Source organism: Pholis gunnellus, assembly GCF_910591455.1.
Source record: "Pholis gunnellus genome assembly, chromosome: 19".
NCBI lineage: Eukaryota > Metazoa > Chordata > Actinopteri > Perciformes > Pholidae > Pholis > Pholis gunnellus.
In genome coordinates, this window is record NC_136546.1 from 10,528,172 (window position 1) to 10,552,353 (window position 24,182).

Here is a 24,182-nt window from a genome sequence, read left to right on the forward strand (position 1 = left end):
CTCGTCAGGTTTTGGAAGAACAGGTCACTTTCTCTAAAAATAAAGAACCCTCAGCCCTTGTGGTGTGCGTGCGTGCGTGACCATGACAGTCGTTTTTTTTTTTTTTTTATTTGCTTGTGGTGATGAGTCTGGTTGTGAGCACAGACATGCTGCCAGAGCTGACTCGAGGTATGCAGTCGCTTGCACAGGTCTTCCAGGAAGCTGCACCCTGGTTGAGAAACCCATCAGAGACCATGTGACTGGTTTGGTCTTTCTCACGGCATTCAGACTCCGTATTTGGCTCCCAGTGTCATCAGTCAAGTGTCCTTTACTGTCACTGCTGTGATGGGCAGATACGGGCTCCCACCCTCTCTTCTCGGATGTTAAATCACAGTGACCACTGAACCACGGACCGCCTGTATCATCATGGTCCTTTTGCATACACAGGCGTGTGTGAAATGACTCGCACTGACGTGATGATGATCATTTTCTATACAAGTAAAAGCCTCTTATCAAACCGTCAAACTGAGAGCTATTGTTACTTCGAATGAGGAATACAATTAGAATGTCCATCACAACCTTCCTCTGTTGAGCATAGTTCACATCTTCGCTCATTTCTATTTACAACTTGAGAGAATCCCTTCAAGCGTGGTGCACGTCAGCAGAGGACAGATAACAGCTGTGTCCCTCTGTGAGCCATGAGGCCTAATTACGGCTGACGCTGATTGTTTTCTCCGGCCTCCAGCTCTGGATAGTAACAAGGACAGCGCTCTTATCTATCAACACAGGCTGGCATCCAGCTATTCAGCTGGCCGCTTCCTCTCCACGTCCCATGCTTCACTTGTCTGCTACTGAAAGGGAAAGTGGTGTGGTCCAAATTGAGATGTTTGAAAATGAGACATTGAAGGAATAGTTTGACAATTTGGGGAAAAACGTTTCGTCCCTTTTCTTGCCAAGAGGTGGGGAAAGGTTGATAGCACTCTTACACTTGAGAGTAATCTCAATTTTCTCTTCTAATTCCTGGTAAAAAAAAAAAAAGAAGAAGCAAATCAGCCTATTTCTCAGAATTTCAAACTATACCTCTAAAATAAAAAATGTAGGTTCTTAATTTACATTTTACAAAAACAGACCTAATTTGTATTCACAAAATGTTAGGCTTCAGGTGATGAATTTCTTTTTTAAATTCATATTGAGCCGAATAAGAATTGAAGTATACTGACCTGCAAAAAAAAAAAGAAAAAAAAGGAAAGAAGGAAACTAGACCACAGACGCACGTCAGCCATCAATAATGCAAAGGTTGGCATTTGGTTTGGTTTGCAGCTCTGGCATCAGTGAAGCATCACTGCTCCTCCTGCAGCTGAGGAATCGGTGGTCGGTGGTGGTTTGCCAGGAGAGAGGTTGAATCATGGAGGGGGGGGGGGAGGGACCTTGTGACGCTGACATAGAAAGGCAAGATGAGGACAGTTTGAGAAAATCAGGATTTGGAGCTTGAAATATTTGCCAAAAGTAGTAGTGTGCAGATTGTTTTAAATGTCATCAGAACTTGTATTAGAAGGTCTGAGATCACTCTAGCAGACTGACTGTCTGCGTCATCACGTCGCAAACTTGTAATCCTTAACTCGCCTCTTGAGAAAAGAATATCAATAGAGGGTTTCTCTACAGTTTCATCCAAGTGGAAACAATACAAGTATCCGCTCAGGAGGTCTATATCCGGCTCTGACGTGAATGGGGTCTCCGTGGAGATCATAATCAGGAAAAGGGGGGATCTTCTACAGCACGTACTGTTGAATAACCTTGACTATCTCACTTATTTTGATTTTCACTCTTTCAGCTCCAGAGGACTGAGGAGGAGGTCTGGGTCCAGAAAGGGAAGGGTTAAAGAGGGCAGGAGGCGGAGACAGGAACAAAAACACGAGACGGTGAAGCAGAGAGAGACAGAGAAGAGAGAGAGAGACAGAGAGAAGAGGACCAGTGACTGTGACACAGATCATCAGACCGAGACTGTTGTTTAAAGATGGATTTAAGTTCGCTTCAAGCTCTGGAGAGAGAAAGAGTCCTGGAGGTTCTTCGAAGAGACAAACAGCTGCGTACTATTGAAGAGGACAGGATAAGGTGAGGCTTTTTGGACCGCTTTCAAGTCAAGTAGCTACTTCTCACTGATGCTGAAGGGAGGCTGTAGGCTACTAATTATTTCATTGATCATCATGAGACCAACAACACACAAGATTATAACAAAAAACAATTATAATGTCATAAATGTATATATTAATTAGTTAATTAGATATAGCCTATATACATTTACCAAACATGTTTTGGTTACTGTGTCTTTCAGTATATTAAGACATGATTTTTGCAAATAAACTGAAAATACGTTTCACACTTGAATGTTTTCTTTGTGAAAATAGCTTTGAAAATGTTTGACTCCCTCCATCCTCACCTCAGGAGGATGAAATATGAGCTCCAGGAGCTTCGAAGGAGGGGCGCAAAGAGTTTCGCCCGGCAGTACGGCGAGCGGACCTGCGCCCGCTGCCAGAGGCCGCTGGGAAAGTTCTGGAACTCGGGCGCAGTCTGTCGCGGCTGCAGCCACCGCATCTGCAGCAAGTGCCGCGTGGGCGTGGGAGCCACGGGCTGGAAGTGCACGGTCTGCCACGCCTACAGGTGCAGTAGAGAGCTCCATCATCTGCAAAGAAATGTTTGACTCAGTGGCGCTCAGATCACAGCACGAAATGACTGTTGTCTCTAGTTGACTTTTCAAACTTGTCAAACTGTGAACTCTCCTTTGGCCTCTTTAAACTAACTTTCTTTGAAGCGGCTTTTCCAAAACAACCAGTTATTGCAGGTTTAATATACAAAAAAAATCGGTCACCTTTCTCAGATGATATAGAATATCTGTGATAGAAACAAAACTTAAGTAAAAAGAGGCAGCAATGACACCGTACCTTTAAATTGATAGTATAGTCAGGTGCAGTCACTAGAATAGCTGTTCTTGCGACCTCTTTTTTTCAGTATGAATAGGAAAGTATGCTAATAATGTAAATATGTAATCATGTGTTTTTCTTCTTCTCAGGGACGTGAAGTTCAGGTCTGGAGAGTGGTTCTTAGAGGAGAGGGCAAAGAAATTTTCAGTCCCCACAGGTTTGTTTACAATACTGCATGTATTTATTTGTTTCCTTTTTGTAAATTCATCGTTATTAATTATTGATACTCCCTTGATATCATCCAGTTTAACTACATTTGTTCATAAAATATGGATGATCCGGTTTGTGTCTGTTTGAGCCGTTTGCTTTATATTTGGGGTTTGCAAGTTACTGAATTATTCAGTATTTACAGTGAAGTAAACTATTATTAGAGGCAATTTTGTAATATTCAAACATACTATATTCTGTGTGTGTGGAGGACTTGGACCTATACAGATATTTAAATGCTCAAATGTGGGTTTTTTATCTTTACATCATTCCTAATTGTGTCAGATTTGGCCACATACGAGAGTATTTAAAGACTTTCAGACTGTTCAGTCACAGAGAAGTTATATTTAGTGTCACTATATAAATTGTCCTCCACTCATCTCTTTGACAGTGTGTAAACATTTGGCTTTCACGTGTGTTGCCATGTTTTATTAATTGTATTTATGTTCTTTACAGACAAATATGAGATGGTTGGGGAGAAAATATTAAAGACCTACAACGTGCTGAGGTACGAGGAATCTTAACATGTTTATTTTGAACTTTTGAATGAGATACTTGTACATAAATCACAAAGTAACATTTTCTTTTCCCTACAATTTTTCACAGTCATATATCAATTGTGCCTCCCACTCCTCCACCCTACTTGGATTGTCAGTTTCTGAGCAGATCTGGGGTAAAATACTGTCTAATTATTTTACAGTAAAAAGTATCAAATGTATAAACTGAGCTTCAATTAATGCTGTGTTTTAATCTGCAGGATTTTAAAAACTCAAAACCCTTTACCAAATCTATGGAAGATCTAATGGTTTCCTTCACCAGTCATATTAGAAGTAAGTTCATGCATCATTAAACATGTTCTCTTATTAGTTATGATCAAACTTCAAGTATTGCCAGTGGTGAGAAATTATCAGAAGTAGCAGCGTCACTTCATACATGATGAGGGGATTATACATCCAGTAATAACCACAACGGAAATGTGCCTGAAGTAATATGATGCAATGGAAAAAAAACTCTCAGCTCATCATCTTAACTGCACCAGCAGAAGTTGCATAAGATGACAAGCACAGATAGCAACCACTTATTATGCATTGCAAATAAAAAAAAGAACCTTTGGAGCTATTGTAATTGTCCACATATACAAATATTATTTCTCTAAATAGATGTTTGTGTTTCCTTAGACTTAGTTTTTCTTTCTCTGAGAAAAAACATTTGACTTCTCTTTCCTCAATGCAGGGATTTCCACTTCTCAGAGCGATGTGCGAGAAGACCTGCTGAGAGTTGACAACAACCGGAGAGGGCCGTGCTTCAACTCCCAAAAGAGCCTCTCTGACACTGACATCAGCAAATCTCACAATGTAAGTCAACTGCAAAGACTTCCATACGTTCAGTACTGCCAAATAAATCAGTCAGCACCAGGGCCTCGCCAAATTATTCTGCTTTTGACTGAGTCGAGATGGACTTTTTCATAATCCAAATAGGCCGACGAGACCACTGAACAAGGCCATCAAAGGACCTTAAAGTAATCTAAGACCTGTACTCATCCATACTGGTGCTTGCAGGAAATAACTCTCAGTAAATACATTATCCTCCTTTTTTCAGCTCTTTAAAGGACCGAGTCTTCCGAACCTGTTCAAGAAAAGCAAAGACAGCGACCAGGAAGGCTCCTCAACCGGGGCGGAAGAAGAAACATCCTGCGGTTCTGAGTACTCTGGAGGAAAGAGAGTACGTAGAAGCTGATTATAAGATAAAAAAAAGTCCCCAAGCAACATCCTGTGACGGGTGAAATATCACACCATCAGTCATAGACTACCTATACTATGTCCTAAACAGGTTTTAAAAAGGCATATCATAGTATATCATAGAAGTCATTGTAGAGTATGTCATATAAAAGTCAAAGTAGATTGTTATCATTTCAGCCTCTTAGCTCAAAGACAACACCTCTTTTTCTGTTCTATACTCCTGTTAATGTCCATAAGATGGTGTCTGTCTCCCCTTTTTACAAATATCATTTTAACTTTCACCACTTCAGGGCAGTAGCGGTAGCAGCATCAGCACAGACTGTGCCCTCTTCGAGAGCATCAGCATAGCAGGAGAGCTGGAACTGGCTCTGGCCTTCAACACCAACACCTCTTGTCTGGAAATCACTGTCGGCGCCTGCAGAAATCTCTCCTACGGAGACACCAAGAGGAAGAAGTGTCATCCGTAAGGATAATAAATAAATAAACTCTCTGCATCATGTTCAGTATGACCTTATTTCTCCATCACAACCTCATCCTCCTGTTATTTCTTTGTGTAGATACGTCAAACTGTACATGCTGCCGGGAAAGAGCGGTAAAATGAAGACGACAGTCAAGAAAAACACGACTAATCCGGTTTATAATGAAGTTTTAAAGGTAAAGAGAAAAATGCTTTTACTTCAGCTGTTGTGTCAATCAATTTGTGTCATATCATGCTCAAATTAATCAACGTTTTTTTGTCTGGTTCTTGACAGTATCACATAGAGCGCCACCTGCTGTTCGGCAAGAGACTGCAGGTCTCTGTGTGGCATTCAGGAACTCTGAAAAGGAAGGTGTTTCTCGGTGAGCTCCTCCTCCCGCTGGACGGCTGGAGATTTGAGGACAAGGACTCCCAGTGCATCAACTGGTACCCGCTTTGTCCAAAGGTAAAAAAGGTTCAGCTCTGATGTTATACAGTGAAAGAGAAAATGTGCATTTTAAAATAACAACTGCAGGAATATAGATTACAAATGATCTGCAAAAAACTGTTATTGTGTAATGAAGCAGGATGAAATAACATTTGGAAAGTTATTGGATTACTTTACAATTTGATAACCATGTTATATATTTTATTCGTATTTTTTTTATTCTATTGTTACATTATTGAACACAGTATGTGTCCATAGTCTGAGAGATTGTTTTGTTTCAAGGCTACATGAGTTTATTTCCTTCTCCTGTCATGTCTTTCATGTGTTCATCAGGCTGAGAGTCCAGACGGAGGCGCTGTGGAGCAATATGTTGGAGATCAGCTGCTCAGAGCCAAGTTCAGCTCCAACCACCAGGGTGAGCTCCTGCAGCTCAGCTACTTTAAAAGAAAGACGCATGTCGCCAGATAATTACATAATAACATATCTGCTTTTTCACTCAAGAAAATGTCTTGAAAATAGATGATATTGTAGTTGATGGTCTGCACAAAAACACTATATAATGTTGGCTTTCGTAAAAGAAATGACGTGTGTTTAATTTGCTTAATTTATTAATTTATTTGTTTTTGTCTTAATCTAATTTTGACTATTTTTTTGAAACCACATGATAAATCGTTTTGTCTTTTGGGCTTTACAAATAAAATTGATTCAACTTGACTTGAGTTTTAAGATTTCCACAAGGTTCTATTATTTATAAAAACAACAAGAAGTTGCTCTAATAAGAATACCACAGCTCATAGTACATATCAGCTGATAAATAAAAGAACTACACTGTAGCTTCTAGTGGTAAATGTATATAGTAGACTATAATGTACTCTCTGGTGTGGTTTTTATGTGCTTTAATGTTTTACAAACATTTCTACATGTGATTCAATTCAAGAGTAGACATTTAACACTTCCAACACTTTTCACAAATCACAGATAAAAAGACAATACATAAAAGCTCACATTTTAAGTGCTACTTTACAAGACATTAATTAAAACCAGTAGATGTACTCATTAAAGATATAAGTAAGTAAAAGTAGCAATAATACTGTTAGAAGTAAAAGTCCTAAATTCAAGATTTCATTGAAGTAAAAGTACAACAGTATTAACAGCAAAATGTACTTAAAGTAAAAGTACTTGTTGGGGAGAATGGTTCCTTCCAGAGAGTTATATTATTATATAGTATATCATATGTACTATTTACTGTGCGTATTTGAACTACTTTAAACTGTTGAATAGTTTAATCTATAATACAGTATCATATCTTATATATTGATTATGTGTTTCGTTTGTAAAATCTTAATCTGCAATGTAACTAGTAACTCCAGCTGTTGGATAAAAAAGTACCTCAAAATTGTATTTAAGTACTGCGCAAGTGTAAATGCGCTTGGTTTACGTAACACTTCTGTCAAAATCAATGTTTAAAAGGAAAAAACGTCACCGCGTTCCAGCACTAGAGGTCAGAAGAACATATCGTTTAGACACCTCTCGGACAATCGCGCAGTCTAACACTGTGCCACATAGCAATGATCAACTAACTGTCCTTATCAAAGGTGCCCAACGCCTTCCCATTAATGCAAACACAGGTCAGAACACATGCGTCAGAGTGTGAATACACCTTATTGTGGCCCTGCGTGGCTCTTTGTGTGTGTGTTTCATTGTCTGCAGGCCTGCGAGGCGTGTTGTGTGTGTTCTGGTGTGTGTTTAGGAATGTATTATAAAGTGTACGTGTTTAATAGTCATGAGGGTGTGTTTATATAGATATTTGTGTGTGTGTTGTGTTTAGGTGTCTGACTCTGGGAGCAGGCAGAGAGCTCATCCAGACGATGCCCATTTCTGAGGGTGAGACGGCTCTCTGAACCCAGAGCTGTGGCCCCTGCTGGCCCTCTGAGGGACCCCTGACGAGGGCCTCAGACAGACCCCGGTAACCTCCTTTATCACACCTAAACAACTATCACGCTGGTAACTCTTTTAGCCCACCAATTTCACATTGCACAAGTATACAAACAATTAATAAATGGCTTATATCACACCTTAGCTTAGTTGTAAGCTGACATAAGGACATTTTTATGTGATTATCAATGTATTTGTCAACAAACTACATTTGTGAAGCATTCAAAACAGTTAATGAATGATTGACAATCATTCCATTCGCGAATGGACAACTGATTCGCTAATGAAGGCCATGACATGTTGCTGAAAGCTCTGGGGAAAATCTAGTAACTGGATCTCTGAGTTGAGGATTTGTTAAACTTCATTAACCACTGATGAGAGCTGTGAGAGTCCATAGAGCGGAGGAGACCTACAGAATTGGGTGATAATACAGCAGCTGTAAACTACTCATTTGGATGTCAAAACCTGCCTGTGAATGATTAATAGATAAGTGTTTTTACAGTTAATACATGTTTTATAACATACTATAAGGATTCGTCTGTAATCACACACTATTACAGGAATAGTCTTTTTTATGCTAAGCTAACTGGCTTCAGCTTCGTATTTACTTTGCAGGTGCTATCAGTCTTCTCAGAATATTCTCTTTAAATATGAATCATTTGTTATCTCTTTACACACCTGTTGCTTCAAAGTAAAAGTTGTCAAAGAGCCTTTTTTCAGCTTCAATATTCACAGCAAAATGTCCTTCTATACTGTACAACTACATTTTAGTATGTTAAAAACTATTTATTAATCATCTTTGATCTGCTTATAAATGCAAAATATGTGGGGTTGAAGGTCTTACCAGCTGAGGCTTCTCTGCAGCATCCTGTATATATTTCAAATCCAATTTCTCCTCGGGGTGATGTTCTTTTAGAGTCAAGCAGCTAAACGTCTATGCAAATTAAATCACTCAAAAAAGACACCGGGATGATATGTCTCACAAATCAAATTTAAAGCCGATTTACAGGAAGTGGTCTGACTCATTTCAGAGTGACTCTTCAGCTTTTCCTTCTTTACAGTGAAGCCTTTGTTGTCTCAGGCTAAGCACGGTGTGAAAGACATGCTCCGTCTCTGGTTTCACAAAAGCAGCGGTGATGTCATTGACCCGGAATTCTCCGTTAACCCCGTCTTCTCCAGGGTCACCATGGCAACAGGTGTATTGAAGTCAGCTTCCGTCTCCGACGAAACACCAACATCAGGAGAACATGACGACATTCAACGCCTCTGCCCAGCAACCGACTCAGCACTTTAACACGGTCACAGTGCAGTATTTATAGTGTAAGAACTGTAAGCACATACGTTTGTAAAGAAATATTTTTTTATTTATTTATCTATAAAACTGAATCACTTTATAATTAAAAGTATTTAAGTCTGGAACTTTAACATCCCTCTTCTTAAACTAACGAAGTGGCTATGATTATGCAGAAACATTACACCCATCAGTACTACTATTTATTATTATTTTGTATGTATTTTTTCTATTAAAATACTGGTAATAACTGATACGGGTATGAATCTGACCATGGCTCTTTGCTGCGTGTCGTACCTTCTCTCTCTCTTCCTTCCTGGCGATCACTTTAACTATGCAATGAAGGCAAAACAGCAAGAAGCATAAAGACATATAAGACTAAAGAGTCGTATTATAGTATGTTGAAAAAACATAAAGTCATGGTATAGTATGTCACAAAAGTCATAATATATTATGTCCCATAAAGGCAGATTTCTTAATGCAGCGGTACTGGTTCAAGCCTAACCCATGGCTCATGGATGTCGTACACTCACTCTCTCAATCAAATAGGTCATAGTACAGTATGTCGAAAAACTGATAAAAAAGTGACAGCATAGTATTTTGCAAAAAATCATAAAAAAGTCATAGTACAGTACGTTGAATAAATTATTAAAGTCATAATATATTTTGATCAAAAAGTTTTAAAAAGTCATGGTATAGTATTTCGTAAAAATTAAAAAGTCATGGAATAACATGTTGTAAAAAATCATTAAAAAGTCATAGTAAAGCAAGTCTAAAATGTTATTTTTTAATTCATAGAATATGAAAATGAAAGTCATAAAATAGTGTATAAAAACATTTTATAGTATAGTAAGTTCAAAATATAAAATAGTCATATTATACTATGTTGTCAATGATATTGAACACGAACATATCTTTTTACATCATACACAGTACAAAGTAAAAACACACTTATATATAATCATAGATTTTTCTTTATTGCCAATATGTTGAACACCTCATTATAAAATCCTGTTCATATACAAAGGCCAGCAGAGCCGAGTGTTTCCATTACAGTGTCAGTAGATGCTACTCTCGTCCATGTCCAGAGAGGAGAGTGAGATGTTGGTGTGACCAAGCTGCAAAATAAAAGCTCTTTACAACGTTCAAACCTCAAACCCCCCCCATTAGGTGTAACACTAAAAGAACTACAGCAGGGGTGTCAAACATACGGCATGGGGGCCAGAACCAGCCTTCCAAAGGGTCCAATCCGACCCACTGTATGACTTTGAAAATTGAAATAAATTATGTCTCTGCAATTTAACAATAAAATGCGCTGCTATTCCCATTTGTCCACGTGGTCGTGCTGTCCTAATGAGAGTAGCAGGCCCTATGCTGGAGACCCTATTATAGATCCAACGTGCTTACGCACTGACTACATGAAACACTGCGTCAAGCGTAGGCTACTGTTCATGCAGGAGCCCCGCGGGACAAATGTCTTTGTCACTAAGGGGGGAAAAAAAGAGACAGAGTGTCGAGTTTTCAAAGAAAAATGGAACAGTTCCTATTTCTTCATACAGGTAAATGGGAGGCAATTGTGCTTGGTGGTGTTTCACAAAAAATACAAGAACTTGCCAAGACAACTGAGAACAGAGAACATATATGAATTGTTGTCTTTTAGTCATAGCCCAGGTATCAGTGAGACATCGCAGGCTGTTTTGTGAATGGACTTCTCATTAAAAGGGGACGTTTTCACAACATACTTTTTTTACACAAAAAAAAAAAAAGATTTGGAGATATTGTGATTTGTAGGATATTATGCAAGGGTTTTACTGGTCCAGCCCACTGGAGATCAAAGTGTGCCGTATGTGACCCATGAATGAACTAAAGGCTTCCATATATTTAGTGACTTATCACCTTGGCTACGTAGTGAAAACAAACTGTCTGGCACTGATTCCTGCAGAGGAACAGCCAGAGAGAAAGTCCACTTAGAAGGCTAAAAGCAACACAACACATGCCCATCTCTCACTCAACAGCCACATGACACAGAGAAATAAAATATATCAAAGCTAAGTGTCCCAGTCAACACAGTGATTTTGAGGATAAAGACAATCCTCAGCATGCTGTGAACTGCATTGCAAAAAAAAAAGCGAATCAAAAGTACCTAGATTGATAACAATCTCCTTTTAACTGATTTAATGACATGCAGCTGGATATTTCCTAAAGAAAAAAATAATAATAATTTACAGTTAAAACTCTTTAATTGAGTGATCTAAAGGAAAACGTGTGGAACATAAGACAGCTATTATTTTGGTGAACATATAAAATCTTTGAAACATATTAAATGTTTTTATTATCATTAGTAGATAGCAAAAATATACAAACCAAGATGAAATAACCCTTTTCAATGTCCCATATACAGCATAAATATCAAACCAGGGATGATTTTAAACTACTGTATAGCAATATTAAACATAAATGGAAGTGTTCAAATATAATGTAAAACAAAACAAACATTTTCCTGTTTATACTGTTTTCCCCCTTTCTGAGTGGTCGCTATGAACGACAAACTGTCCTTTTCTTCCCACACGACGAATGACAGACAACAAAAAGAAGCGAGGCTTTGATTACATATCATATGGGCACGTCATGTAATATTAATAAAATTAGGCTAGTCCCACTACTTCATCACACCTCCGGATAAAAACAATAATGATTTGGTCTGAATTTGATCAAATGACACACAATCAAAATACACAAATAAGATCTGAAACGCTAAGAAGAGAAAGGTTTTGGCACTAAGTTTTCTTCGAGGGATTCGCAAAGCTCTGCACGCTCAAAACAGGAGCGTCTCTCTCTCTGTAACCGATGCTTACACTGCTTCAGTTTAGTCTGCAACTGATGTGTGTTGTACATGAGTTTAAGCGTGTTTGTGTGTGTCCATGTGTGACGGCCGAGATGTAGTGACCATTCAGAAAGGGTGAGGGGCTTTTTTTTTATTTATTTTTTTATAAGGCCTCAAACTCATCGATCCTCTGCTTGGTGTTGCCAGATCTGATCTGTCGCAGGGTCTTGTATTTGTCTCGGCCGGCCCGGACGTTCTCACTGTGAAGAAGGTCATTCTGGGTATTCTTGGATTCATCACGTGCCTGAGCCAGCTCTGAGGTCAGGGCCTGTGGGGGCAGAAAAGGAGAGGAGGCATGAGATGGAACCTCAAAACAAACCCAACTAATACAATTCTAGCATAAAAAAAAAAATCACACCATAGTAGTGCCACCGGCACCGTGTAAGTGTAACGACCCTTCACTGTGTGTATCACTGCCTCGTCCACTACTCCCTAATTTATTATAAGAAAGTAGTGCACATGCCACGCAAACACAATACACATTCACAGCAAGTGTGAGAATCTAAGTGTGCCTTATTTCTTTTTTTATCATTTAGTTTCTTCTTCTGCAAAATGGGACGACAAACTGAATTTCGTTGCTCAAACCTGTTGTTCAATGACAATAAATGACCTCTTTGTGACACCAGAGATGATAAACGAACACATACAGTAAGGCTCAGTAATGTGTGAAAAAGACTTGGCTGCACAGTGAGAGGTATCCGTCATATAACACGAAATAGATTGAATAATGTATCTGAACCTTCTGGATGATTGACCGTGTGAGGTGTTCATTTAACTATCTCTGCAGATCGCACTGTCCTCACCTTCAGCTGTTTCTGGACGCGCACGTTCTTCTCGGCCTCAGTCAGGCGATCCTCCTCGTGGCGGTGGTCGTTGATGCCTTCAGTCTGCAGGTCGGCGCTGTTGTTGCTGGCGTTCTCTTCGCTGTCGCTGTTGTCGTCCAGGGGTTCGTACATGGGGGGAGGTGGCGGCGGGGGGGGCGCCGTCATCACCATGTGCAGCTCCTCCTTGGTCTTTATCAGATCGTCCTGGGCCTCCATGGCCTGGAAAGGAGAATTTGTAACACACAGGGACAGTCAGTTTACTCTCCTTTGTCTCTGAATGTGGTAGAAAATCTGATTTATTTTCACGTTTTAAATTTAACAAAATATATGAAGTACATACACAAACATAATTTCCTTCCCTGCCGCACCCTCGTTTGTTTACTTTTTTTTAAATTTAAGTTTAAGATTACAAGCATGCATAACGTGTGTACTCACTTCTACCTCGTTTACTGAACAGTTTTAGCAGGTTAGAGAACTTGTAAAAGCAGAGAAAAGAGTCTGAACCAATCTAATTCCAGGCCTTGTATAATGTACTGTACTTGTCTGCTGCTAATGCGCTTCAGTATATTGTACACGGCAGGTTACCCTCAAGGTTAAGCTCTCACCCTGAGCTGCCATGAGTCGGCCTCCTCCTCCTTGCGTCTCTTGGCCTCCTCCAGCAGGGTGATCTTGGCTGTGTGCTCTGCCAGCTCTGCAGCCTGATACAAAACAACAGCAGACACACTTATCCAAGAGTCGAGACTTAATACGTGGATGAAGATATATCATCTCTATTTAAATCAGGTAGTGTCATTGAGATCAAGATCTCTTTTGCAATAGAGACCTCAGTACAGCAAAGAGAAAGAAAAGCAAGCAGATAAAACAAAAGCACATAATGTGTCATTTTAGATAATGATCAAGTTGCACAAAGAGGTCTTTCTCAGACACTGGTCTTCATGTAATGTATTTCTGCAATTGAAAATGAATGTGTGTCTCCATCCACTGCCGTTATGCGTTTTTTTCAACTCAGCCAGGCGCAAAAAACACATTTCTAAACATATTTTTAACTTCTTAAAACAATCATCAAGTCCTATTGCCACTCTAAGTTACTGGAAACAAGCAAAAACAAATGTTTCCTAAAGATTACCGTCATCTTCAAAGATATTTCGGTCATTCAAGAATGTGATTTACAGAGATTTGATTTTAACAGCTACATGTAAAACAGTGAAAACAACATTTATTGGCTGAGCTAACAATTAGCAGTGTCTTGGTTAAAAACATAAAAAAATGACACTTTAAATACGATAGTGCAATCACCTTAACTTCACCTTAACTTCACCTTAACTTCAAAAGCATTTAGAGCTCTCAGTACCATCATAAAAAGGGAACTCAATAGTAGAAAAACGGAAACCTTAGAGCAGAGCTGCCTGCTAAAACGTAACACGACTCTGCAGGTGTTGTGGTACATTCCTCATTCCTTGTGACAAACACAACAATGTGAGCGGTTTGTCTTTCACCAGACTGAACTAACTGGAGGCTCAGTATTAATTAAACAGCACACCTTAAATGTAAAGTACTGAACAGATTCCAGCCTGCAGCGGAGCACTTGGCCGTGAAATTGTTGTGTTGAAGGTGTTCAGCTGGAAAACTGTAGTGACGTTACATGCTGTCAAACATTGTCAAACACAATTCTTTTTCCCCACTTAATCCACAAGCGTCTTATTAGGGTTTAGGTATAAAGGGCGTTGCAGCAGGTGTCTGTGCTGCAGTAAAACTGTGAATGTGGAGAAGGAACCACAGCTTTACTGTCCAGGCTGTTCAAGAGTAAACGGGAGCACACGGTCCTGTGGGTGGTCCACAGACCAGCGGCTTGGGGTGAGGGGGTGGTTAGTCTGAAGTAACGGGGTGTGGTCCAGCCGGTCGCGACAGAGTGGTTCTGCCTGGAGCCACAGTAGGCAGGCACTGCTGAATACACCACCCTGCAATGTGCCTGGTACAGACCCGGACAAAGCACTAGCTGAATATAGTAAGATTTCTTTTAATTTATCCGATTTCAAGATTTTGTCGATGGCATATCAAAGCTTTTTTTTCTTAAACGGTTGTGCAACTAGCTATACGTATGGCCGTAGGGTATTTGCAACCTGGTTGAAAGACTCAAAAGGAATTGCACACATTTGTTTAAAATACTGACCAGCTGCTCCTGACTCTTCTGCTGGTCCTCAGCATGGCGGGCAAGCTCCTCTTTAGCCAGCAGAGCAGCCTGGCGCTCGGCCTCCAGACGAGCTGCCTCCTCCTCGGCTCTCCGTCGCTCCTGCTCCAGCATCATGGCTCTCTGGACCTGGTCCTGCAGATCTACCAGAAACAAACGGAAGAGATATGAGACAAAGCTCACAGCTACAGTACTAGCACTTCAAGGAAAGATAGTTCATTAAATACTCCAACTACAATTCTTTTAAAACAAGAACCATGATGGTGCCCCGGTTCTTTTTCTAACGTCGTTTCGGTGTTTCACTATGGGAGATATAGACCATTCCCGGATTGCATGAAATTCCCGAAACCAAATAGAGTTGAGCCGGGCAGTAGGTCTGGCGCATGCTGTCATTGGAGCTTCCATAATGAAACACCGAAACGACGTTATCAAAGAGCCAGCGATTACGTTAAGCAGAGCCAGGTTTCTATTACATTGTTCGTAAATCTTCACAGATCCCTAGTTTCGTTTTATTTTTAAAAGAGGTTAAATGATACCTAAAACATCTGAGCATTGTGGGTTATAGCACACATTACTGTTTCAGCCATGGACGCAGTAATGTGTAAGCAAGAGTGTTTCTAAAGTCTAAACACAGATTAAGTAATATCATAATGTGCAAAATGCAAATAAAGTAAATATGCCAAATTTCATCCTTCTACTGAGGGGTATTCCCAGTCTTAAAATGGAGATATTGTAGCGACAGTCTATTCATACGCAAGTTTCTGTTTCTACTCAGGCTGTGAAACCACAATCAGCTGGAATTCTAAATATTTAAAAGCAAACACTGCAAATCATTCGGCACAAATTTATGAGCAGGAAGCGTATTAATCATTACTAAAGAGGAGGCCCCGGAGTCACTTAATGCTATTATTAGCCCGATAGCTCACTGTACAGAATGTCATTTTGTCAACAATAAAATGCTTCCTAAGGTTTTGTTTAGGAACACTGCCGGTACCGCCTGCAGACGAGACTGTCACGAGCAGAAACAGGTCAGACTGGAAGTAAAAACACAAATGCTTTTTTTCTGGTTTGGACGAAATATAATCAAAACACAAAGTTAAGAAAGTTACTAACCATCAGGTAACATACTGTACACACAGATGATGTCACTGCTAAAGTAAATAACAGATGCTTGATTGATTCGGCTTAGCATTAGTCTTCCACGTTAGCCTCGCATTCACCTGCCCGCATGAACTATTTTCACACACGCACACACTTTCTATTCTAAAGGGTGAAGTGATGTATGGCCCCCCACCCCCCTCACCTTTCTCCGCCTTCTTGGTCTTCTCCTCAAACTGGTAGAGCCTCATCATCAGATCCTGCTTCTCTCGCTCCATCTGATCCTTCTCTCTCTCGATGGCCTCTCTCTTCTTCTTCTCTTTATCCAGCTGGGCCCTGAAGATAAGACACAGCCGTCGTGAGCTGACATGGTTGATGCATAGTTACGGCTGACAAACAACAGTCAGTGAGCTGCCCCCCCCACACACACACACACACATGCCCAGATTCATCACGATGGTACAAGCTGTTCTATTCTTATTACAACTGTTTAAAAACAAAGAAATTCATCCGTCATGGTCACGTACAGTATACTAAACTTCCATGTAAATATAATTCATCCCACACGATGACCATTTGCAGGCGAGGCCTTGAATGCTTTCATCAATAACAGGGACTCTTTAAAGGTTGACTGTTATATATATAAATAAATAATAAATAATCAATTAAATGACTCATGGTTTGATCTATAAAATGTCAGAAAATAGGACAAACAAATGGATCTTCAGTTTACTAGGAGTAGAAATAGAACGACTGGCCGTATTCTGCTGTGAATTTTGTCAAAAGCGGCAAATGACGAATATTCTCATTCTTGATAAATTTGTCATTCATGTTTCCAATTATTTGTTTAGTCATTTAGACATCAAACCAAAGATAATAAAATGTGAGGCTTAAGGTTAGAAATATTAGCAGCTTTCCCATAATTGACTTATAACAGCAATTTGTGAATGTATTGTGCACTGTTCAATTAGCCTTGTACGTATATTGATGTCTACAGTAGATTTTTATTATTTTTTTTACATCTGTGTAAACTATGAAAAGGGGGGGGGGGGGCAAAATATTTCTGTTGGAGGGACAGATTTGCCTCATTGTCCTATTTGTACTCCAGCTTTATCATTAATCACTCATTAACTTTGCTGCACTAACAACCTGACATCTCCCTGAGGGTTTAATTATGTTTAAATCAATTAAGAGACTAGTAACCATCTAGTAACTGTGTTTGGACATCAGCCCAGCCTCTGTCATACTGTGAGCTCCTGTGTGTGAACCCTAACTCAGTCTGCTGGTGACCTAATGGTTCACCCACTGGTATTTACTGTGTTGTCTCCCGGTGTTACATCACCATGTTTGAACAGCTGGACGGGACAGACAGCGTGCCGACAGCTGTAGCTGAGACCAGGGTCAACATCCACCCACTTTTAGTTCAGCCAATACAGGAAGCACGTTTCCCATACTTGAAAAGGGAATGGTGGGCTATTGCCCAATGAATGGAGGTTTCACTTTACATGTTGAACAGCATGAATAGCGTCTGCCATTGGTAAAGCTGGTTCAGACACAAGACAATAAAAGGTCATAACCGCACTGCTGTTCTTCATCCACTTCATGGAGCACCATCTCTTTTTCTGTTTTATATGATTATAAACTGAATGTATTTGTGTTTGAACTATTGTTTGGACAGAACAAGACGTCACCCTGGGCTGTGGGAAAGCTCGACAGGCAGTTAATCACTATTATCTGACTTTTTATAACCCAAATGATAAATAGATGAATGAAGAAAACAATTAGCAAATGAATCAATAATGAACATAATTGTAGATGCAGCCTTAAACTCTTGCAGCCTTACTCATTTAGAAAATCATTTGTTTAACATTTCATATCACATCTAAATATATCTAACCATACATAAATACAGAAAATAGAAAGTGGCTAAAGTCATAACCTAAAAGAAGGTTTTGAATAGTAGTTTTGATATTTTTGGGATAGTTTTACTTTTATCAAAGTAGAAAAGTTGATTTTGGAAGAAGTCTAACAATATCTACATATTATACATATATCTGCGTACTTCTCCATCTGTTTCTGTTGCTTCTCCTCTCGGGCCTGGGCCTTCATCTGCTGCACCTCGATCGTGTCCGGCTTGCGGCGACGCATGTACAGCTCGTGGTTGCCCATGCACAGCTGCAGGATGCGCTTATTTATCCTCAATCTTGCTGCATAAAACACAAAGTCCTGCAGAAGAAGAAACAGACAGGAGGAATAAGAAAAGACAGGAAAAGTGAACCAACACCCGGCGGAATCAAGTGTTTAGCTGCCTGTTTATTGTGCTTTACTGATGAAAAGGACTCTAGTAGTGGCTCTGAGCAGATGCAGGGAAACTTTTAATACAGATCACTGCTACAAAGATAAGGTTTATAGCTTTCTTATGTGAGTGCTTGGAATCCTTCACTAATAGCTTTGCCTGCAAAGCAGCCCTGGCTATTCCGTATGCTAGATCAGACTGAGGATGTGTCTAATGGTTTTTCTCTCCGCTACAGAGAAACATGATGCCACAGGTAAAAAGTGAGCAGAGAGCTTAAGTTTAGACGCAAACTGCAACTTAATAGGCTGAAAGCTTCATTTTATCTAAAGAGAAACAAGAATTCTTAACCTGGACGTGATCGTAAAGGAGACTTTTCAGAGAAGTATTTTCAGGTATTAGAAGTATTACTCACCGGAGATTTTTTGTCAATGGGTTTGATGATGAACTTCTTATCGTTGAAGGAAATGTTTCTGATCTCACTCCAGGGGAAGCCAATCTTTGGGGACAATCTGAGGAAGTGACCACATGTACACGAACGTTATACTGTGATCCTGAAGCGCTGAATGGACGCAATGCAATTATGATGTAAACTGGCACAACCCAATATCTCGGTGTAGGGCATCGGTGCAATATTCTTAGGTGTATGTTCTGGTGTATATGGATTTTTGTATGTTAATGAATGATAATTACAGTTTGATTGTACATGGATACAGATATATTGTATGTATATGAAGAGGCTGAGTGCTGCTACGTCACTTGTATTATCAAGACACATCATATACATAAAGGCTAAAAAAATAAAATAAAATACTGTATGAAATTGATCATGAAAATAATAATTAGTTTTATTTATTATAGTAACATGTATAGTTAAATATCAGACAAATCCTTCATACTGTGGTGTTTGATAAAAATCTCAGGCTGGATTTCTGTATCCAGTGTTGCAGTATGGGGGATGAATCTGGGGTGTGGCCTTCCGTTCTATTGTGCCAGACAACCTGAACGGATGCCAATCTTCTTCAGCACAATACAAAGTAGCACAGTAAACATTGACAAGCCGATAGTGTTGTAATCTAGGAAGGCAGCCATCCACCTCATAGCGAAACTCTGCTGTGAAACCGCACTGCCTGAACAGGAATTTCTCTCAATTACTGACCCTGACACATGCTTATGGAATTGAGAGAACAATGTGGAAGTTATCTCAGCGATTGAATATTTCTGTCAGTTATTTAGAAATGAATGTTGTAGTGATGCGGTTTATTAAATGTTGCAGTTTGCAGTGATTTAGGAAAGGAAAGACACTGAGGTTCGCGAAAATCTTGCTGGATTTCATTAGTAAGTCTCATACTAATGTATGAGAATAAACCCGTAAGGAATATTAGCATTCGATAGCAACAGTTAATGGTACCAGTATGTCAAAAAAAACAAATAATAATAAGTAATACAAATAATTTGTCAGGTTCAGGTACTGTTGCAGTCCGAGTAGATACCGAGGTTACAACTGAGTCAATATAAATAAGTGAATTGTAATATTTTTTAGGATAACAAAACACTATACTAACATTTGTCAAAAACCCAAATATATTCAGTTATCACACAAGACGAAAAAAATCATAAAAAGCTTAACATTTATGATTTTTTTCCATTTTAACTACAAAAACTAAAGATTAATCGATAATCTAAATAGTTGCAGATGTGCGCCAGTGTGTCAAAAAAAACATGAATATAGTTCAGATACTTTTGCAGCCCGATATCTGACCAAGTGTTACTACCGAGCAAGGGTCAAATAAAAAAAATAAAAATATTATTAATTGCTAATTTGTATTCATTATTAAGTGAATCTGATATACTGCGTTTGTGTGTGTTTGAGGAGGATGGTGGCTAAGACAAAAACTTGAATCAAGGAAACCTCTAAAAGACGCCGTCCTATAAAAAGGAGCAGCGCTGTGGCTCGTAGAGCAGGAGAGCCTAAGGAGTTAAACCAGCACCAGGCTGTGCCTGAGCAAAGCCTCGGCTGCACTGCTGCATTGTGGGCCGGCTGCCCTCATTGGAGAGACAGTGTTGTAGGCTAGCCTCACATTCTTAAGTGCCGCACAGCTTGAAAAACCAGTCGGCGTAGCCATGGTTGCAGCAGAGGGCACCGTGGAGGAGAGGCATTTCTTTGCTGATCCCAGGAAGCACATAAAGAGACAGACTCCCACAGGGACACAAGGACCCGGGGCAGTCTTTAACAATGTGTTTCTTACCACAGTTAAGATACAATTAGTATCTAAATGAGAGACTGGATGAACTTTAACACAAACGCAGTTACAGTAATGAAATCATTTAGACTTCTTGAGCTGATACAAGACAAAGAATTAGCCGGTAAAGGTTCAATTAGAGACCCGACATGCTAAATCATTACCGTGTCACCAACTGTCTCTGTTCATTTCTTCCACTAGAGCACACAAAGTAGACCAGACTGCTTTCAATAGACGCTGGCATGAAAGTTGACACAGTGCAGACAGTTTAATATGGGAAAAAGCTACAATCTGGTGGTGAACAAAAAAAAATGAACTCAGCCAGAGCAGAGTGTAGCTGGAAGGACTTCCAGCACAGGGTCAGTGGCTGAAAGGCACCTGGGGTGAAGTGCTCCTTTAACACACTTCACTCCAGTGACCCCACAGACAAGGCCACCAGCCACAGGAGAGCTCAGGACTCATTTCACCAGATAGAGGGCGATTACCTCCCAAACTGTCTTGCCCTATAAACGAGAGTCTGACTAAACCCTTTCACAGATCACAAAAAGAAGGTTTCCCTTGAAGCACAATGCCAAACAAAGAGTCACCAAAACAAACTAATTCAAAAGAGGAATCTTTACTGTTCTCTATCTTACTGTCTGTGGGTAAACAGAAATGGGTTGTGATGAACTACAGACATGGACCTGGACGAGTCTGAGGTTAGAGTCAGCCCCAAGTCAAGGGGAAATTAAATAAATACATAATGAATAAATAAATAAGATACGGTCTGTAAATGTAAGAAAGGATTTCCTATGAATCATCACAGTGGACTTTGTGCTTCAAAGAGGTATGAACAAATGAAGTATATAATCTATATTTTTACATATACATATTTATATTTATGAGACAATGACGCACGCACAATTATATGCAGCATAGACACACATTCTAAACCATATTATGTGATTTGTGTTGAGAAACCTCAAGATAAAAAAAACGATTTCAGCTCAAAATGTTGGATTTTAGAGATAACAAAGACGCCTAAAAGCAAACTGCTTTAAATCGGTCTTTGGAGATACTCCTCCCAAAAGACTGTATTCATTTGGCATTCCTTGTTATTCCTCTCATGCTGTCTGCAGAGAAACAGGAATAGTGATTACGTGCAGACATGGACCTGGCTCAGCCAGTTTAGCTCCGTCTCACAGAGCTGCAGCTTCTGTAGCAGCAGGCAGAAACAGACAGGACAGACACCAACAGCAGGGCTGTTTCAAAATACAGTGCTTACTTGTCGTCCTTCTCATAAATGTTGAGTCCCAGGGCATCCACTCCCAGCCACAGCTCTGTTCCCTTCTTGTTCTTGATGTCAAAGTAGTTAACTCCGTACATTTCCAGGTCTTGGCCGATCTTCAGGTACTCCAGCATAGCGTCCTCCCTGCAGGAATCACCAGAGGACAACAGGAAGTTGTTCATTCATGTATTCTTATTCACTCACTGAATGAGATTATATCAAAACACACACACACACACTCACTTCAACATCCCATGGTGCTCCTCGTGCCACACCTGAATCCTCTCCTCCCACTGCTCCCTGGATAACTTGTGCTGCTCCTGAACTCTGCAGAAAGAGAGAAGAAAGCCGCAAAGATCAGCCACAAATACAGAGACCACTAACCGACAAGACAATCCGATATCGTTGATAAATAACATCATGCGCTCCGTTATAAGGCAAGCATTGAATTGTGCAAAGTCCCACTTTGTTTTGTTTACGCGCGTGTTTTTCCCCAGTGACTTGCAGTGCTTCAGATTGAGAGGAAAGGTACAACAGGGTGTGTGCTGCTGGCATTCCAGCAGTGCACTGCAACTTAAATTCAAGATTGATGCATTTTGTGCACCTTCAAACACCCGCCTAACCCTTTCCTAAAAAAAACATTTAAATCTTGTTTTGCATTTTACTTTCACTATACTCTCTCGAATGAACAGAACATCTGTTTTATTTAGATTATGGAAATAATTCTGGCAAGGCAGAGCTAATAATATCTGATTATTAAAAGTATGACTATACTATTAAGGCGATGGTGGGTCTACAATAACCACGTACACTTCTGTACTCTTGATCCAGCTAGCTGTTGGTACTATCCTACAGTTTTTTAAGTTTGTGCAGCGCAAATCAACAGCACTGCCGGAGATGGTGACAACCTCAGGACACAGACCACATGGTCACCCACGATGACCTCCAGACTATCAATTTGTCGAGACACAGGAATTAAAAAGAGACATCGTGTCCTTGACGGCATATTTGGGCTGCTGTTTTTTTTTTTTTTTAACACTTCAAAATCATTGCATGTTCCTGAGAGCCGATACAATTGTACATGCTTGTCACCAGTCACTGACACACCCACGCTAATCTTTGTCGCCTGAGCCATAATTGATGACGTGATAAAGCTTTGATCTAAAACTCTTGAATGCTCTGGTGCAACCAATGAGACACTCTGATATCTTTTGTTTCAGCATGTGTATTTAAGTGTGCATGCCTTGAAAGGGCAAAGGAAAACGACAAACACCCACACAAATGATTCAAATGTTTTAGACTGATAATTATCTTTAAAAACACAAAACTTCATCTGCTTGTTTGTTATTTTGGCTTCCAGGGGGGGAGAGATGGTGACTGTTTTAAGTTTTTTTTAGTTCCTTCTTCCTCTAATAAGTCAAGTGTATCACTACATAACATCTGGCGTTTCGATCTAGGCGTTACTGCTTGATTCACTGTTCTGAACCTCTCTCACCTGTGTGGCAGCAGGCGTTCGGACAGCAGGTATCCAGGCTGGTGGACTTCTTTGTTGTAGTCTCCAAACTTGGCCTGGACAGAGTAGGAGGCGAGCAGCACGGCTGTCTCTGGTGGACAGTAAACCTCGTCGCTCAGGATGCCCTCCTTCACCTGCAGGAAGAAAAGCTTCTGGGTGATGTCCTGGATCAGCTCCTCAGACACATCCTCTGGGAAGAACTTGGCCCGAAACTTGAACTGCAGCGGGTTCTCCTTCTTGACGTCCTGGGACGACACCTGGAGAAGAAATACAACGTAGTTAACGTACCGTATCGTGTGAGCATTAAAAGGAATAGTTGGACATTTTGCAAAATAGGCAAAATGGGTTCTTGCCGATGATTAGATGAGAAGATTGACACCACTCTCTCGTTTGTGCGGTAAATATAAAGCTGCATCCAGCTAGCTTAGCTCAGAATAAAGACTGCAAACTAGCATGGCTCTGTCAAGATGTAACTAAATCCCCCTTCCAGTCCCTCTAAAGCTCACCAATTATCACGTTATAACTTGGGGGGGGGGGGGGGGGGGGGGGATTTGCTGCCGGTAGCGTTGACTTTCCTCGAGTTTCCGCTTGTTGCTCTGCAGCTGGTCCTCTTAGACAGAGCCAGGCCAGCTGTCTGTCACACAGACGTGACATTGGCATCAATCTTCTCATCCAACTCTTGGCAAGAAAACAAACCAGCTGCAAAAGCTGGGTTGTGATTGTACTTGTGAGTTGAGTATTATCAAGTCTAAATTGGGTAAATATCAAGACTTTGAGGACCAGGATGTGATCATCTGGGACTCATGATGGTTTAAGAATCGTTTTTTATAGTATAAAT

At 40.1% G+C, this 24,182-nt stretch overlaps 2 protein-coding genes across 3 annotated transcripts in view; one reads left to right on the top strand and one right to left on the bottom strand.

Annotated features, from left to right (window-relative positions):
* Positions 1 to 1,909: 1,909 nt before the first annotated feature.
* On the top strand, positions 1,910 to 9,219 carry sytl3 (synaptotagmin-like 3; the record flags this gene model as incomplete). Of its 2 annotated transcripts, XM_079180829.1 has the most annotated exons (14): positions 1,910 to 2,091; positions 2,422 to 2,637; positions 3,047 to 3,114; positions 3,621 to 3,672; positions 3,771 to 3,837; positions 3,922 to 3,994; positions 4,398 to 4,519; positions 4,764 to 4,886; positions 5,194 to 5,366; positions 5,461 to 5,557; positions 5,656 to 5,826; positions 6,142 to 6,223; positions 7,637 to 7,774; positions 8,923 to 9,219. In XM_079180829.1, exons 1-13 carry the CDS (start codon positions 1,994 to 1,996, stop codon positions 7,642 to 7,644), a joined length of 1,350 nt encoding a protein of 449 aa, XP_079036955.1. In that variant the 5' UTR covers positions 1,910 to 1,993. The 2 variants fall into 2 exon arrangements, with proteins under 2 accessions (XP_079036955.1, XP_079036954.1); XM_079180828.1 differs by lacking the exons at positions 7,637 to 7,774; positions 8,923 to 9,219 and having other exon boundaries at positions 6,142 to 6,276.
* Positions 9,220 to 9,996: 777 nt separating this feature from the next.
* ezrb (ezrin b) overlaps positions 9,997 to 24,182 on the bottom strand; it is a 29,151-nt gene continuing 14,965 nt past the window's right edge. Inside the window, exons 5-14 of the mRNA XM_079180211.1 lie at positions 23,327 to 23,601; positions 22,075 to 22,158; positions 21,829 to 21,975; positions 18,737 to 18,833; positions 18,091 to 18,254; positions 16,234 to 16,364; positions 14,913 to 15,073; positions 13,348 to 13,440; positions 12,722 to 12,961; positions 9,997 to 12,186 (exon numbers count right to left, since the gene is read on the bottom strand). Of these exons, the coding sequence (XP_079036337.1) occupies positions 12,022 to 12,186; positions 12,722 to 12,961; positions 13,348 to 13,440; positions 14,913 to 15,073; positions 16,234 to 16,364; positions 18,091 to 18,254; positions 18,737 to 18,833; positions 21,829 to 21,975; positions 22,075 to 22,158; positions 23,327 to 23,601 (1,557 nt within the window). The 3' untranslated portion in view covers positions 9,997 to 12,021. The remainder of the gene's footprint in view (positions 12,187 to 12,721; positions 12,962 to 13,347; positions 13,441 to 14,912; positions 15,074 to 16,233; positions 16,365 to 18,090; positions 18,255 to 18,736; positions 18,834 to 21,828; positions 21,976 to 22,074; positions 22,159 to 23,326; positions 23,602 to 24,182) is intronic.